The sequence below is a fragment of the Triturus cristatus genome, chromosome 1_1, assembly GCF_964204655.1.
Source record: "Triturus cristatus chromosome 1_1, aTriCri1.1, whole genome shotgun sequence".
NCBI classification, from domain to species: Eukaryota; Metazoa; Chordata; class Amphibia; order Caudata; family Salamandridae; genus Triturus; species Triturus cristatus.
Genome location: NC_140579.1, coordinates 964,723,374 through 964,740,225, shown reverse-complemented (window position 1 = coordinate 964,740,225; position 16,852 = coordinate 964,723,374). Strand labels below are relative to the sequence as shown.

The following is a 16,852-nucleotide window of genomic DNA, read 5'->3' as shown; positions in this document are numbered from 1 at the left end:
ACTTATTTTGGATTGAAAGAATGTTTTCTGGAATATGGACATGAATATTTGTAGTAATTGAATGGCATAGGTACTGCGATCAATTTAACTTGATTAAAGTTACAAATAATATTATAATGAATGGAATGAAAGTGGTAATACCATGATAAAGTTATCACTTTTCTAAATCATATTAATGTATCTACAAGAATAGTTTTCCTTCTAAGTTGGTAACCTAACACTGTTTTATCCATTCATTAGCTACACCACTGTCACTTACATGCCAAAATTCAGAACCAAAAATAAACAACATTGCCCATTTGCTGCCATGACGATACCATCTACAGAATATACAAAAGTGAACTATTAAACAAATCAGAATGTGGAGGAGTAACTTTACTTACATCATTGATGTCAATGTTTTTGTCAACATCCACCACAAACTTTCCCTCAGGGTGAACCTAGAGGAGGAATCATTTAATGTTATAATAGACTGTATTTGAGGCCAACGAAAACCATTCATATTTGAACAAATGTAGCTAAAACATTTTAACTTAGAAGTCTGGCGACATCTTATAACTGATCTGTATGTCAACTGACTGTACCTTCCAAATGATTAGCATCCGACTCCACCTCGGTATCCTTTTAGCTGGGCAACCTTCCCCTCCTGGCATTTGTTTCATTGGTACTCATTTGCCCCCTAACTGATTCTGGCGCCGTAGCTCTCCCTACCCAGTTTGCTCTTCTGCATACCGATACCTGCACAGCTACCCTTTACCTCAAGCATTTTATGCGCTGCTCCACGTTCCCCTCCCATTACCAAGTTGCCTCTTTCTGTGGGACCCCTCCTCGAGACATATACACCGATTTATCAGGTATGGTCTTCTAGCGACTACCCACTGCTGTGAAACTTCCTCCTTCAATCTGCGCCCCTGTTCGGTTTCCCACTTGTGCCTCCTCTGTGCCCCATCCACCCATTTTACTCCCAGTAAAGTTTAGATATGACAACATTCCTTGTGAGCACCTTAAACTCCAGCCACTGTTAATTGATAAAGTATTAACTTTACATACTGATTTTTACGCATTGCAAATTGAACTCCAAATCAGACTTTAAGCCACCGCCAGTTGAATATAGAAAACAAGGATTTGAATGGAAATACTCAGCAAATTTAATACAGCACCATCCAAATGGCTCAATAAGGACGAACCACCTACATTTCCAAGCATTTGTATAATTTTTTCTTTACTCCTAAAAAAATAAATGAATCAAATTAAGCTTTTTAACTGGAAACACCAATATTTAAGCCATTCTCATACATACAAGAGCAGCGCTTGCTTCCGAACCAGTAAGGAGCGTTCCCAGCCACCAGACTGGAGTCATGCTCGAGAGATAGTGCATCTCCAGGACGGCCAGTGCGGCAACCAGATTGGAGCCAAGTTCTCTGAAGTGACCAGTCATGAATGAACATGGTATAGATCTGACAGCCAGCTATCATGGATACAGAGACCTCCAGCTCAAGAGAATCAATGTCTATTACAATGAAGTCTCTGATAACAAGGAAGTCCCTCTGAGCAGTCCTGGTCGATCTGGAGCCTGGCACAAAAGATTCCGTCAAATCGGGACCATTTGGCTAGATTTTTTAACACAACAATTGTCTTTGGTCAGAGGAGTGCTAGAAATAAGGTCAATATACAGAAGGTACTGAACTAGTGGACTGTGTTGGATATGGTAAGAAAAGAATCAGAAAGCTGTGACTGCCTACATGGTTTCAGGTTGACCCATTCTCTTGGTGATGGTACTGGTTCAGGCACGGGAACCCTTCTTACCAGCAAAATCATGGAGGAATACCCAGACAATATCATAAATACTTTCAGAGTGTTGTCTTCTCCTAAATTATTTGACACTGTAGAGGAACAATACAACGCCACACTGTCTGTCCACTAGTTGGTTGAGAACACTGATAAGAACTATTGAAACAAAGAGGCATTGCATGACATGCTTTCACACACTGAAGCACACAACCTCTACCTATGGAGACCTCAATCATTTGGCCTCAGCTACTATGAGGGGAGTAAAAACTTGCCTTTGTTTCCCAGGTCAGCTGAACGCTGATCTGAGAAAGTTTGCAAATAACATGGCGCTTTTCCCTTGTCTGCAATTTTTCATGCCAGGGTTTGCCCGCTCATCAGTCGTGGCAGTTAACAGTATTGTGCCCTTTCTGTACTTGAATCGGCACAGCAAATGTTTGATGTCAAAAACATAATGGCTGTCTGTGATCCACGCCCTGGCCTCTACCTCACAGTGGCAGCAAAATTCCATGGGAGGATGTCAAAGAAGGAGGTTGATGAGCAACACAAAAATAGAAGCTGAATGGATCCCAAATAATGTGAAAACAGCAGTCTGCTATTCCTCCACGATACAGACCAAGGAACAATATAGTATTTGATCACCATAAAAAAAAAACAGCAATGTTTAGCCAATTATGTTGTTCCTCGTAGCAATACATGAGCAACAATACATCAAGAAGCAGTAAGCTACATACAGCAATGCTTCCAACACCATTGCTTGATACCTGATGTCACATATGCTCTTCAAAATTAAATAACAGGTCTGAAATCTTTTGCTCACATTCTTTACTACTAAACTCAAAATGAGAAAGGTATACTTCAAAAACTAGGCTTGAAACTCTCACATTAAGCCAAACCTTAAAGCTCATCAAGTCGCCACTGTGACATTATTAACAACAAGCATTGACACCGCTAACTGAGCTTGCCTTTTGCCAATGCAAAGCAATTGGACTTTGCTGTTCAGCATCAGCAAAAAGACAAAATAATATGAATACTTTCAATGCCGAGATCAGCAAAACCAAAAATTAATTTAAATGTGATGATGTATACGTGTGCATACATAATCAAGAATGCCTATATCCCTCACCATGCTAAAGCCATGTGATGATGTATGAATGAGTCACCATGTATGTGCATGCATATGTCTTACGGGGCAGCCAGTTCTTTCTTTTAGTTTACCATTTCAACATGATGGACGCCCTTGGATCGGTGAAAGAAAAAATAAAAACTAGAAGGAGTGCAAAAGTAAGTTTTTACAAATGAGTATCCCATCAGCAAGCTGTTTGGACCAACTAAACTGGTAATAAAAAGTACAATAAAAAACTGGAGGACGAGATGACCAGTAAAAATGGGAAGAGGGTTTCTTAAATAAATAAAAATGAAGAGCTGTGTGGGGAAGCAAGGAACTGAAGAGCTGCGGATGGAAGAACAACAAGGGGAAAGGAGCAGTAGGTGTGTGAAGGAGGAAGCAGGTTACTGAGAATTCAGAGAGTGCAACAACACATACACTACCATGGAGTGCTAAAAGCAAAAGAGTAGTAATCTGAATCTAAGTAGCGGAAGGCCACAAGTCATTCAATCAAAACGTGTTAAAGAAAACTTGCTCCAGAAGCGGGACAAACAAGTAATAGAGAGGAAAGCTACTGTAAAAAAAGCTGGGAAATGAGAGACAGTCTCCCAATCAAGAGCAAAGAGCCGACTCAATACATATTGTAAACAATAGGTCTGCAACAATAGACTGACCAATCAAATGCATGTGAGCCACTGTCCAACTGAAAATAGTGTCTGCACTCCTACATACCTTCACCAGAACTTTCTTCTTGTCCATAGCTCGCACCACTTCACCAACATAGGATCCCTGCTCCTGAAGAAGTTGAAGCTCCTCTCGCAACAGGCGCACTATAGGAGAAAACACACAAGTCTAAGACCATAGGCAACACTCCGAATGGTTTAGAGCTTTGCTGGAAATGCATTTGTTGAAGATTTAATTCTAACTAATGGCTGCATTGCAAGTTTCAGGAAAAAAGTCCAAATTAATGCCGCCTTCTTGGCGAAGTACCTCCAAAGTGCAAGCCCATACTTAAGGAGAGTGGGAACCTACATTTAGGATCGAGGTCAGGTAACAAGCGAGATTATGGCAAGAGTATAACTTACCAGAAACGATAGGTGGTATTGGGGGTGCGGGAAGGGTAGGAGTGGGGGGGGGGGCACAAGTTTTAGGTTTGAACCACAGGTAAATCAAAGGAATAGGACAATTGTTTGGCAGTGCAAAATGTTTGCCCTAATTACATCCTGACAACCAGTTCAATCGTCAAGGTATGTATTTTTAATTTTGACTGGAAATTAAATACGGAATTGGTTACAACCCAGCCAAACAATCTCATGTGCACATAACACCTAATTCAACAGAATAAACGAAAACTGTTAAGAGTTTTAAAATAACCACAAAATGTGTAAACAATTGTTTCTAAGTCAAGGTGAATCCAAGCTTTTCAAATACTTGATATTAGCACTTTTCCTTTTTTTTTTTTTTTAAAGTGTTACCTAAACTAAAATGCTCTTAAACCTTTTGAATCTTGCCCAGTAAATTAAATATTATTAGCCAGACAAAAGATGTAAACTACATAAATGTATTTGAACATGGAACTTTAAAAGCTATGGGCCACATGTACGAAACCATTTTCACATAGGCACAGAATGGGTAAAACGCCTTTGATACATATGGCCCTAAGATTTTTAAAACAAATCAAATATCACTGTACCTTTGGCATTAAGTTCATTTCGTTGAGCTTGTAATCGGCGAAGATTTTGACTCTTATCATTCACAACAAGCTGTTAGGAGGTAAGGCATCAAAAAATTATCAATAAGAGAATTCAGAAACAGAATCTCAACATCTTAACAGCAAACTAAGATGAACAGTCTAATTTATTAAACACTTGCTTAAAGGTTTAACTATGATGTTGTGGAACTCTCTTCCATCATCATTGGGACAGATAGATTCCTTGATCATTTTCTGGAAAACAAAACTGAAAATATTGGTTTAGTTGGATTTTCTAGATTATTATGTTTAACTCTGACCTTTGTCTACTAATATATCTTTCAACTAAGTCTGTAGCACCAGGACACTCCTCAGATTAGCTGTGCGCTTTATAAATCCACTTATTAATTTATTGTGTATTGAGATGCTTTTAATGTACACACAGTATCTATTTCTAGTTTAGGTCTGTTTGATTTTAACTGTAGTTGCCCTGTACTGTTTTTATTTTATTATGCAGTGCCACAACTGAGTAGGGTGTAGATGGCACTTAAGACGTTAAATAAAAAAATGTTTAACAAAGCAAGTTCTTAAATTAAATTCAAACAATAATTACCAGTTGGGATACTGGATAAAACACCATTAGAGTTAAATAACTTTCCCTTAACATCAGTAGCTTCAGTGTTGCGATCTCCGCTACGATTCCTAGTTCGTCCATACACCCAATGAGGTGTCCTGTCCCTATTCTAGAAAGCTATTATAATGTGGATGGTGATTTATACAAAATATAGACATAGATGTAGTTCAATAGGGATTACCCCATAGGATAATTTGTAAATCAGTACACAGGCAATGGAGCAGTGTGACAGGCCTGCTTGGCAGGCACCGATCATCCGCAGTTGCAGCCGTCTAGCTGATTTCAGATGGGTGCTCATCTTCGGTAGTTGTGGTCTCAGAGCCGAAAAGATGTGGCGTAGGAGCCGAAAACAGCGCTTCCACATCGACAACAACAGAGGCTCCCTTCATGAGGTACATAAATGGAAGGCCTTAGGGCACACTACAGATCTGTCAGACAGCATGAGGTTTCTTACTACAAGAACTACAACAGGAGAAACTTCTAAACAAGGATCAGCTAAGGCTTCACTCTCAATAGCAGTCAGCTGCTTTTGGTACCTCATCCAGCCGCAGACGTGCTGGGCTTCTCCTCCTGCACGATCAGACACTTTTCATTCTTCTCCGAGCAGGCAGACAAACCTTTAGGTTCCAGAAAGACTAAGCTTACCTACCAAGTTGTGCAGACTTCAGATGATGTCACCTGATCTCTGGGAGACTGGATGTCATGCAGACCCTGATTACACAGCAGCACTTCAAGTACTCTGTGAATCACTTCCTTGGTCAAGAAACATTAGGAACTGGAACAGACTGGGAACGTTCGGGTCCCCCTTAATGCACATTTTCCAGATAAGGGACAAGGATCCACTGCCTAAGGTTTTGGAACTGATTTTTTGTGGTTCCTTTTCAAATGTTGTTACTGCAGATCTCTGTATCTGGCTTTCCTGAAGCTGAAATCAGGGAAAGACAAAAGGGCATGCTTTACCTTCACCTTTAAGAACACAAACCTCAGATCCACCTCTTAACCCTACCAGCCACCATATGACAGTGCTCAAGAAGAACTAAGTAGCATCCCCTTCTTAAAGGACCTCCCTTACTACAGTGTCTGGATCTTCACCTTCTAGCAATAGGAATGCAGTTCATACCCTTCTACTATCTGGGGGAAGCTGTATCCACCCTCAATCTATTGCCATGCTAAACCAAGGGCCATCCAAAATGGATACCATTGGTTCCAGCACTCTGACTCATCATACACAAATTCTGGTTATCATACATGTGCTATACATTTACCCTACAGATACACACACTTGAAAGACACTCAGAATATCAGCACAACAGTCTGTGGGTCACAATTAACCCCTTCGATGCTCATGACGGAACGGTTCCGTCATGAGCATCGGTTGAGCTGTGCTCATGACGGAACCGCTCCGTCATGAGCACAGCCCCTGGGGGGAAGCGCTGGCGCTCCCCCCCTGGGGCACCGATCGTGCCCCCACAGATGGGGATGGCAGCGGAAGAGTTTCCGCTGCCACCCCCGAGCCCCCCCACGCTTCCTGGTGACGTCAGCGCGCACAGCGCGCGCTGGCGTCATCAGGAAGCGTTGGACGCGCTGGAATTCATTTCTTCCAGCGCGTCCAACGAGGAAGGTAGGTGTTTTGCTGCAGTGTGGCGGGGGGGCGGAATTCCAGGGCCTTGAGGCATTGGGGGAGAGGAAAGAGTATTTCCTCTCCCCTGATGTCTCAATGCTGGGCATTCCTGTTCCACGATCGCGCACAGCGTCGCGATCGTGGGACAGGAATGCCCCCACTAGACCCCAGGGATGTTGTATTCGGCCATTTGGGAAGCGACCCCTTGGGCAAGGGTCGCTTCCCTGGGGGACAATACTGTAACAGACTTTTCTGCCCCCCCTGGGGCAGATCGGTCCACTTTCGTTCCGTTTCTGCCCCCAGGGGGGGCAGAAAAGCCCACTAGACACCAGGGATGTCGTAATGGTGAATTTGGAAGCGACCCCTTGGGCAAGGGTCGCTTCCCTGGGGGTTAAATTTTGGCAAAGACTTTTCTGCCCCCCCTGGGGGCAGATCGGTCCACTTCCGGTCCGTTTCTGCCCCCAGGGGGGGCAAAAAAGCCCACTAGACACCAGGGAATTTCGCAATTTTGTTATGGGAAGCGACCCCTTGGGCAAGGGTCGCTTCCCTTGGGGAATCATTTTTGCACAGACTTTTCTGCCCCCCCTGGGGGCAGATCGCTCCACTTTCGCTCCGTGTCTGGCCCCAGGGGGGGGGGGGGGCAGAAAAGTCCACTGGACACCAGGGAAGTAGTATAAATAAAAATGGAAGTGACCCCTTTGGCAAGTGTCGCTTCCAGGGGGCAATTTTTATAATATGTATTTGGCCCACCCGCCCCGGGACAGAGTAGCCTTTTTTTTCCTGCTGTTTTCTGCCCCACCTGGAACATAACGATTGACCATTTGGGTAGTAACATAGAATGTTGTTATGTTTATTTTTTTTTTGTCAATTGCAATAGTAATGTTTTTTTTTTTTACTTTTTTGTTCCAGGTGAAGGCTTTTGCTCTTTTGAGTTTGCCGTGTTTCTGGCGGTTCTGCTGTTTGTGTAGTTTGGTAAGAGACTCTTTTTTGTACAATGTAAATGTGTTTGATTTCTCTGCATGAATTTTTTTTGCAAATGGTGTAATAATAGCAGTATGTTTGTTTTTTGAGTGTCAAAAACTTTTTGCATTGGTGCTCGATGTGTATTTTGTTGTCTTGTGAGTAATGTGTTTTTTTTTTCTTCTTTCTAGTTTGATATCGTTGGTTTTTGCTGTGTTACTGCAGAGTTAGTTTCTGGTGAGTGCAGCTGTCTCTTGTAATTGGATTGTATAGTTTTTGAGTACATTGATCTTTGTGATAAAGGTACACATTTCTTTACTTACTTGGTTTGCACATTGTTGGTTGTTGTTGACTTGTTTGTGCAGTCTTCTATCTTAGTAAGTAAAATGGCTAGCCGCAGGATGACTGCTCAGCAGGTTGTTGGTTTGCTGTTTGAGTCTTCCTCTGATTTGGTTCAGAGACTGACTCTGCATCTGAGGGAGAGGAGGCAGGGGACGATTCTGGCAGTGAGTTGTCTCTCCGTATGGAGTAATCGGATGATGAAGATACTCTTAGTGCGGATGAAGTGCCTGTGTTAGAGGAGGAGACTGATGTGCCGCTAGTGCGGCAAGAGGCATCTGGGTTGCAGGCTGGGGCTGCAAGGCTTCCCGTTGGTGTAGTGCGGCAAGAGACATCTGGGCTGCAGGCTGAGGCTGCAAGGCTTCCCGTTGGTGTAGTGCGGCAAGAGGCATCTGGGCTGCAGGCTGGGGCTGCAAGGCTTCCCGTTGAAAGTGAGGACCTCTGGGTTGCCCCTGGCATGGTGCAGCCGGCATTGCTAGAGTTTACTGGTGTTCCAGGGTCTAGAGTGAATACTGAAAACTTTTTGCCGGTCAATTTTTTTCAGTTGTTTATGGATGATGTGTTTTTTGCAGAGATTGTTGAGCAGACTAATTTGTATGCCGAACAGTTTTTGAGGGACAACTGTGCCAGTCTTAAGCCACACTCTAGAGCTACCCGGTGGACTCCCACAAATGTTGAAGAGATGAAGAAGTTCTTGGGTTTAACTTTTTTGATGGGCTTGCTAAGGAAGCCATCAATGGCTTCATATTGGTCTAGCAGTCCCTTGATGGCAACGTCTATTTTTCCGGCATTCATGACTCGTGACAGGTATTTGCTTCTGCTTCGGATGATGCACTTTGTTGATAATGGTTTAGCGTTGCCACGAGATCACCCTGATTGTGACCGTCTTTTTAAGATTAGGCCTGTCCTTGATCACTTTGTTGATCGATTTTCTGAGATTTATGCCCCTGGTAGAGAAATTGCAGTGGATGAGTCTTTGGTGTTGTTCAAGGGCCGCTTGGTTTTTAGGCAATACATTCCTAGTAAGAGGGCACGCTATGGAATAAAGCTGTATATGCTGTGTGACAGTAGGACTGGATATGTCTCTAATTTCAGGGTGTACACCGGTAAGGAATCTAGGTTTAATCTCCCTGGTTGTCCGTCCACTTTTGGAGTGACTGAGAAAATTGTTTGGGAACTTGGAAGAGGATTTTTTAACAAAGGCCACCATTTATATGTAGACAACTTCTACACTGGTGTGCGGTTGTTCAGGGAATTGGCCAAGTGGCACAATCCGCTCTAACCGTAAAGGTTTCCCGAAAGAACTTGTGTGTCAAAAGCTTGTGCGGGGACAGTGCAGTGCGTTGCGTTGCCAGGAGCTTCTTGCTGTGAAGTTTACTGACAGGAGAGATGTCTACATGCTGACTACCATCCATGATGAAAGCACTGCACCTGTGACTGTTTGGGGTCAGGTCGCTGAAGCGCGCAAACCTGTGTGCATTTTAGACTATAATAGGCACATGGGTGGTGTTGACAGAGTAGATCAGAGGTTGGAACCTTACACTGCTCTTCGTAAGGCTTACATTTGGTACAAGAAGTTGGCTATCCATCTTTTCCACATGGCAATGTTTAATGCTTTTGTTGTGTTCTAGGATTCTTGCCCTGAGTCAAAGATGACTTTTGCTAAGTTTCAGGAGTCTGTAATAGGCAGCCTTGTTGTAGTGGAACAGGCAAGTGTTCCTAGAGTTGGACTGGTGGAGGATGTTGCTAGATTGAAAGAACGCCACTTTCCAGATCACATTCCTCCCACACCCGCAAAAGATTTTCCCAGTAGGAGATGTAGAGTCTGTTGGCGAAAAGGTTTGCGGAAGGAGAGTCGTATGTACTGCCCCGACTGTCCTTCTCATCCTGCACTGTGTCTCTCTGCTTGTTTTAGAGCGTACCACACCCGAAAAAAAATTTGGGAGGATTCTTGAGTGGTAAAGTGAACTGCCTGGTCTGTATTCTTTGGATAATTTGATTCTGTTTCAAGGTTGGTGTTAGTGCAATGTATTTAGTTGCTGATTTTCTGTTAGAAGATTTGTATCTATTTGCAATTTGTTTGTGTTTTTTTTAAAAAAAATCCTAAATGTGATGGCGGTGTTTGTTGGCTTGCGCTTGGCTGTTGGTGTGTGTGGACTGGCACTTGGTTGGTGGTGTGCATGAAATGGTGCTTGGCTGGCGGTGTGCATGGACTGGCGGTGTGCGTGGACTGGTGCGTGGCTGGTGGTGTGCGTGGAATGGTGCTTTGCAGGCGGTGTGCGTGGACTGGTACTTGGCTGGCGGTGTGCGTGGACTGGTGGTGTGTGCGGACTGGTGCTTGGCTGGTGGTGTGCGTGGACTGGAGCTTGGCTGGCAGTGTGCGTGGAATGGTGCTTGGCATGCGGTGTGCGTGGACTGGTACTTGGCTGGCGGTGTGCGTGGACTGGTGGTGTGTGCGGACTGGTGCTTGGCTGGTGGTGTCTGTGGACTGGCGCTTGGCTAGCGGTGTGCGTGGACTGGTGTTTGGCTAGCGGTGTGTGTGGACTGGTGCTCTGCTGGCTGTGTGTGAGTATTGACTTTCTGCTGGTCACTACACACACTGCTAGCTGAGTGCCACTCCACGCAATCCATCAGCCTGTGTAGTTGCTGTGTCTGGATTGTGGGCGTGTGAAAGTGATGGGCCCTTGAATGGCGCTGTGTGCTGGTGTGAGTTTTGTTATGTGATGGGCCCGCGGCTGGCGTTGTGAATGGTTTTGTATGTCTCACACGTATGAAAGGTGTGTGAATGGCCTGTAAAGAGGTTGGTGCCTTGTCGTGGCTTTACAGCTCACGAGCTGTGAGTCAATGGTTCAGTTTCTCGCCCTTTCAATTATTACCAGTGCATTTCATTTCTGTGAAATCACTTGCTAATACAATTGTATCTACTGAACCATCACTCACCCTCGTGCCAAATCCAACCAGTATGTGTGTGTGCTTGCGGATTAGATGGCTGTGCAGTAATATTTGTCTTTCTGAAGCAGGGTGTACCTTCTCCCTTTTTGGTGAATTTTGTAATGTGTTGCTTTTGTGCCTGGTGGTGCGAATGGTCTTGTTTGTATCACGTATGAAAGGTGTGTGAATGGCCTGTAAAGTGGTTGGTGCCTTGACGTGGCTTTACAGCTCACGAGCTGCGAGTCATTGGTTTGGTTTTTTGAGAATTTAATTATTGACAGTGCATTTCATTTTTGTGAAATCTCTTGTTAATAAAATTTAATACACTGAACCATGAATCGCCCTCGTGCCAAATCCAACCAGTATGTGTGTGTGTTTGAGGAATAGATGGTTGTGCAGGAATCTTGGTCTTTAGTTTCTCTGGCAAGGTACACTTTCCATGCAAGAATAACCCACCAACTGTAGATATTGTCGAAAACCCTTGGGAGTTCATGGTGATGTCTCTCTAGTGAATTGAAAAATATTTTTTATCCCCATTGTCCTGTAAACCTCAAACTGTCTGCCACATTTTCTTTGCAGTATTATTCCAAAATGCTCACGCTGTAGTAACAATAGTTAATCTGGTTTTGCAAGGAGGGTTACTTTGGTTTTTTGCCCGGTGCTCGGCGGCCATCTAGGGAAACCTACCAAACCCACGCATTTCTGAAAACTAGACACCCGACGGCTTCCAGGGAGGTATGGCTTGCGTGGATCCCCCAACGTTTCCTTACCCAGAATCCCCTGCAAACCTCAATTTTTGCTCAAAAAATCACTTTTTTCACACATTTTGGGATGGGAAAGTAGTGGCATCACCGGGCTCACACAAATTTACCACCACCCAGCGTTCCCCCAGGTCTCCCGGTAAAAATGGTGCCTCACTTGTGTGGGAGGCCCAAGTACCCGCGGCAGGCAAGGGCCCAAAACGTAGTGAGGCGACATCAAAATGGCCTATCGCCTCACTACGTTTTGGGCCCTTGCCTGCCGCGGGTACTTGGGCCTCCCACACAAGTGAGGCATCATTTTTACCGGGAGACCTGGGGGAACGCTGGGTGGTGGTAAATTTGTGTGAGCCCGGTGATGCCACTACTTTCCCACCCCAAAATGTGTGAAAAAAGTGATTTTTTGAGCAAAAACTGAGGTTTGCAGGGGATTCTGGGTAAGGAAACGTTGGGGGATACACGCAAGCCATACCTCCCTGGAAGCCGCCGGGTGTCTAGTTTTCAGAAATGCGTGGGTTTGGTAGGTTTCCCTAGATGGCCGCCGAGCACCGGGCCAAAAACCAAAGTGACCCCCCTTGCAAAACCAGGTGGTTTTGCGATAGGCCATTTTGATGTCGCCTCACTACGTTTTGGGCCCTTGCCTGCCGCGGGTACTTGGGCCTCCTACACAAGTGAGGCACCATTTTTACCGGGAGACCTGGGGGAACGCTGGGTGGTGGTAAATTTGTGTGAGCCCGGTGATGCCACTACTTTCCCACCCCAAAATGTGTGAAAAAAGTGATTTTTTGAGCAAAAACCGAGGTTTGCAGGGGATTCTGGGTAAGGAAACGTTGGGGGATCCACGCAAGCCATACCTCCCTGGAAGCCGCCGGGTGTCTAGTTTTCAGAAATGCGTGGGTTTGGTAGGTTTCCCTAGATGGCCGCCGAGCACCGGGCCAAAAACCAAAGTGACCCCCCTTGCAAAACCAGGTGGTTTTGCGATAGGCCATTTTGATGTCACCTCACTACGTTTTGGGCCCTTGCCTGCCGCGGGTACTTGGGCCTCCCACACAAGTGAGGCATCATTTTTACCGGGAGACCTGGGGGAACGCTGGGTGGTGGTAAATTTGTGTGACCCCGGTGATGCCACTACTTTCCCACCCCAAAATGTGTGAAAAAAGTGATTTTTTGAGCAAAAACTGAGGTTTGCAGGGGATTCTGGGTAAGGAAACGTTGGGGGATCCACGCAAGCCATACCTCCCTGAAAGCCGCCGGGTGTCTAGTTTTCAGAAATGCGTGGGTTTGGTAGGTTTCCCTAGGTGCCGGCAGGGCTAGGGTTCAAAATCTACAGCTAGTCACTTTGCCAAAAAAAGGGCCATTTTTTGCTGCAAAACCACGTTGCGTTTTGTGCCGTTTCCGGTCGCGGGCACTAGGCCGACCCGCACAAGTGAGGTACCATTTTTCTCGTAGGACTTTGGGGAACGCGGGGTGGGTGGAAATTTGTGGATCCACGCAGATTCCAGAACTTTCCATCACAGAAATGTGGGGAAAATGTGTTTTTTTTGTCAATTTTTTACGTTTGCAAGGGATTCTGGGTAACAGACCATGGTGGGAGGCAGTCAAGTCACCCCATCCTGGATTCCCCTGGGTGTCTAGTTTTCAAAAATGTATAGGTTTGCTAGGTTTCCCTAGGTGCCGGCAGGGCTAGGGTTCAAAATCTACAGCTAGTCACTTTGCCAAAAAAAGGGTCATTTTTCGCTGCAAAACCACGTTGCGTTTTGCGCCGTTTCCTGTCGCGGGCACTAGGCCGACCCGCACAAGTGAGGTACCATTTTTCTCGTAGGACTTTGGGGAACGCGGGGTGGGTGGAAATTTGTGGATCCACGCAGATTCCAGAACTTTCCATCACAGAAATGTGGGGAAAATGTGTTTTTTTGTCAATTTTTTACGTTTGCAAGGGATTCTGGGTAACAGACCATGGTGGGAGGCAGTCAAGTCACCCCATCCTGGATTCCCCTGGGTGTCTAGTTTTCAAAAATGTATAGGTTTGCTAGGTTTCCCTAGGTGCCGGCAGGGCTAGGGTTCAAAAACTACAGCTAGACTCTTCGCAAATAAAGTGTAAATTTTCAGTGTGAAAATGTGGTGCGTTCACCTTAGGTTTTGAGCCACTTCCTGTCGTGGGCACTATGCCTACCCACACAAGTGAGGTACCATTTTTATCGGGAGACTTAGGGTAGTTCAAATTTGTAAAGCAACTGTTATTACCTATTGATTTTTGATGCATTTCTCCCTTCCAAATGAAAGACATTGTGTAAAAAAAAATCATTTTGAAAAATGACCAATAATTGTCATGCAAATATGAGTATTCCCAATTTCGAAAATGTGCAAATATGCACTGTTTCTAAACTCTGTAATTTGTTCCCATTTCAGAAATACATAGGTGACTTTCATACCGATTTTTCCATGTATACATTTTCCCACAATAATTGCTATGTACCCGGACCAAAAAAAAAAAACATTACTAAATGATGCTCAGTTTTCTACTCTGGGTTCGTTGGGCTCTTGGTGAACCTACAAGTCCTATATGTCCCCACAACCAGGAAGGTCTAACGGATGTAACGGTACATTGCTTTCAAAGAGATGTCATAATTCGAAGAAGTTACAGGTGAAAACGTTGACTCAAAAGGCTGCTTTTTTCAACAAATTTTTAATTTTTCCTATATTTACCTGTTAGTTTCTATAAAGAAACCTTGCTGGATCTACACAAATGACCCCTTACCTGAATTCAGAATTTTGTCTACTTTTCTAAAATGTATAGCTTTCCAGGATCCATTATTGCTTCCACACCCATTTCTACCAAATAACTGGAAGGAGGTTGAAAGCACAAAAAAATAGCAAAAATAGGGTATGTCCCAGAAAAATGCCAAAACTGTGTAAAAAATGTTGGTTTTCTAACAAAATTCTGTCATTCCCTAAAAGCTGGAGAAATGGTGATTTCAGCCCAACAAACCCTTTTTTGATACCATTTGCAGAGAAAAACCCAGAAGCTTTCATTTGCAGCCCGTTTCTCCCATTTTTCACACAAAAAAAAAGCAATTTGCTGTATTTTGACTAATTTCTGGGAACCCTCTAGGAGAATCCACAAACCCTGGGTACCTTTAGAATCCCCAAGATGTTGGAAGAAAAGGACGCAAATTTGGCGTGGATACCTAATGTGGTCAAAAAGTTACAGAGGCCTAAGCGCGCACTACCCCAAATAGCCCAAAAAAGGCTTAGCACAGGAGGGGAAAAGGCCTAGCAGCGAAGGGGTTAAGAGCCAAACTTTTCACTAGACAGCACTCTTCTCTGAAACAAGAAAAAGGTCTAGTCAGGTAATTCACAACACTCCATATGCTACCACCACTGCTTTATGTTGCGCCCCTTCTGGTCATAGAGCAGTTTCTGGACCCTAGGATTAATTACCATGGCTAGGCCTTTACCACAGCACAAACACTATTAATAAGGATTTTTTTGCGTGCCGACTAAAGTTATTCAACCAATTTCACATGCACTTGGATCCCTCCAAGCAGGGGTAAAAGGCTGGATGCCAAGCAAGTGACATTTCGGTCCCAATAGGTGTGTTTAAAAAAATATATATATATTTATAATGAGGGGGTTTCGTTCTGCTGTGTTACACTTGTGAGTTTTCTGAGTTGTTGTGTTGAAGTTGTGTTGTTCTGTGGTTATATTGATGTATTGGACTGCCAATGTGATGGTTATTGTGTTACTATAATATTGGACACTTACTACCCAAATACTGATGGTCAGTCGTGGACATGAAATTGTATCAGAAACAAAGCATAAAACATTTGCAAACCTATGTAATAAACCTGCATCATTCCTTGCAACAACGTTTTGTGGCAAATTTGAGGTCTAACAATAACCTTAGAATAATCTGATATTTTAGGTGATGCTTGGCAAGGCGGATAAGGCATGTCAACTACCACTTAAAAGACCTTTGCGTCGGATGTTGTAGTGCCCTAAAAACCAATGAAACAGCATCACCACACAAAAATAGAAACTAACACCCCTACAGAGAAATAAAAAGTGTTTTAAGGATGTGGTCCCTAAGAGGTTATGATATAACTGAGCTGCTATGTTACCGTGTGTATATGGGAGGACATGCTATCTCATAAGGACAGACAGACTGAAGAATCTGAAGATTCGGGAAGCCTGAGCCAGTGAGGGCATAGTGCAAACCTCTTATCCTAGTCCTCCACAGGCTCACCGCAGTTACAGGCAGCAATGTCAGCAGATGAGACTGCTACAAACCCCTGTACAGAAGATTCCAGCCAGTGCATCTGAAAAGTATATATGTTGGAAAATAGCTCTCTCTGAAGGGTCAACCAAAACTTTTTGCCTTCCTCCTCCCCTTTTGCTGCATCTTTTTGTTGGCCATAGAGTATTTTACCATTGCCTACCAGTGCTAAAGTGCATGTGCTTCTCCCCTAAACATGGTGAATTTGATGTACACGTTTGGCATATTTAGTTGACTTTATAAGTCTCTTGTAAAGTGATATACCATATACCATGGGCCTGTAATCTAAATGCTACAAGTGGGCCTGCAGCACTGGTTGTGCCACCCAAGCAAACGTTCAAACCCGTCTTAGGCCTGGAATTGCAAGGCCTGTGTGTGCAGTTTACTGCCACATCAACTTAGCATTTAAAACCACTTGTCAAGCCTTAAAATTCCCTTTTATTACACATAAGTCAAACCTAAGTGCAGGGTGCTGCGTAACTAAAAAGGTAGGACATGTACTTTTAAGTCTTACATGTCCTGGAAGTGACAAACAGCTAAATTCGTTTTTCACTACTGTGAGGGCTACTCCTCTCAGACTAGCAGTGGGAATTCCTTGAAATACTTTTAAGCTTTAATTCCTGATTAGAAAGAAGCAGCTGTATCACGTTTCAAATCTTTGGAAGGGAATGGTAATGATAAATCCTCTTAACTGGCATAAATGGGAGTTATGATTACCGTTTTAAAAATGCCTCTTTTAGAAAGTAT

At 44.0% G+C, this 16,852-nt stretch overlaps 1 protein-coding gene and 1 pseudogene across 15 annotated transcripts in view; one reads left to right on the top strand and one right to left on the bottom strand.

Moving 5' to 3' along the window:
* LOC146871394 (26S proteasome regulatory subunit 8) overlaps positions 1-16,852 on the bottom strand; it is a 368,112-nt gene that overhangs the window by 274,051 nt on the left and 77,209 nt on the right. For all 15 annotated transcript variants that reach the window (XM_085651032.1, XM_085651030.1, XM_085651037.1 and 12 more), the window contains 3 exons: positions 4,590-4,659; positions 3,629-3,726; positions 384-440 (listed from right to left, as the gene is read on the bottom strand). In XM_085651032.1, the coding sequence (XP_085507158.1) occupies positions 384-440; positions 3,629-3,726; positions 4,590-4,659 (225 nt within the window). The remainder of the gene's footprint in view (positions 1-383; positions 441-3,628; positions 3,727-4,589; positions 4,660-16,852) is intronic.
* On the top strand, positions 1,241-2,350 carry LOC146871395 (tubulin beta chain pseudogene; annotated as a pseudogene).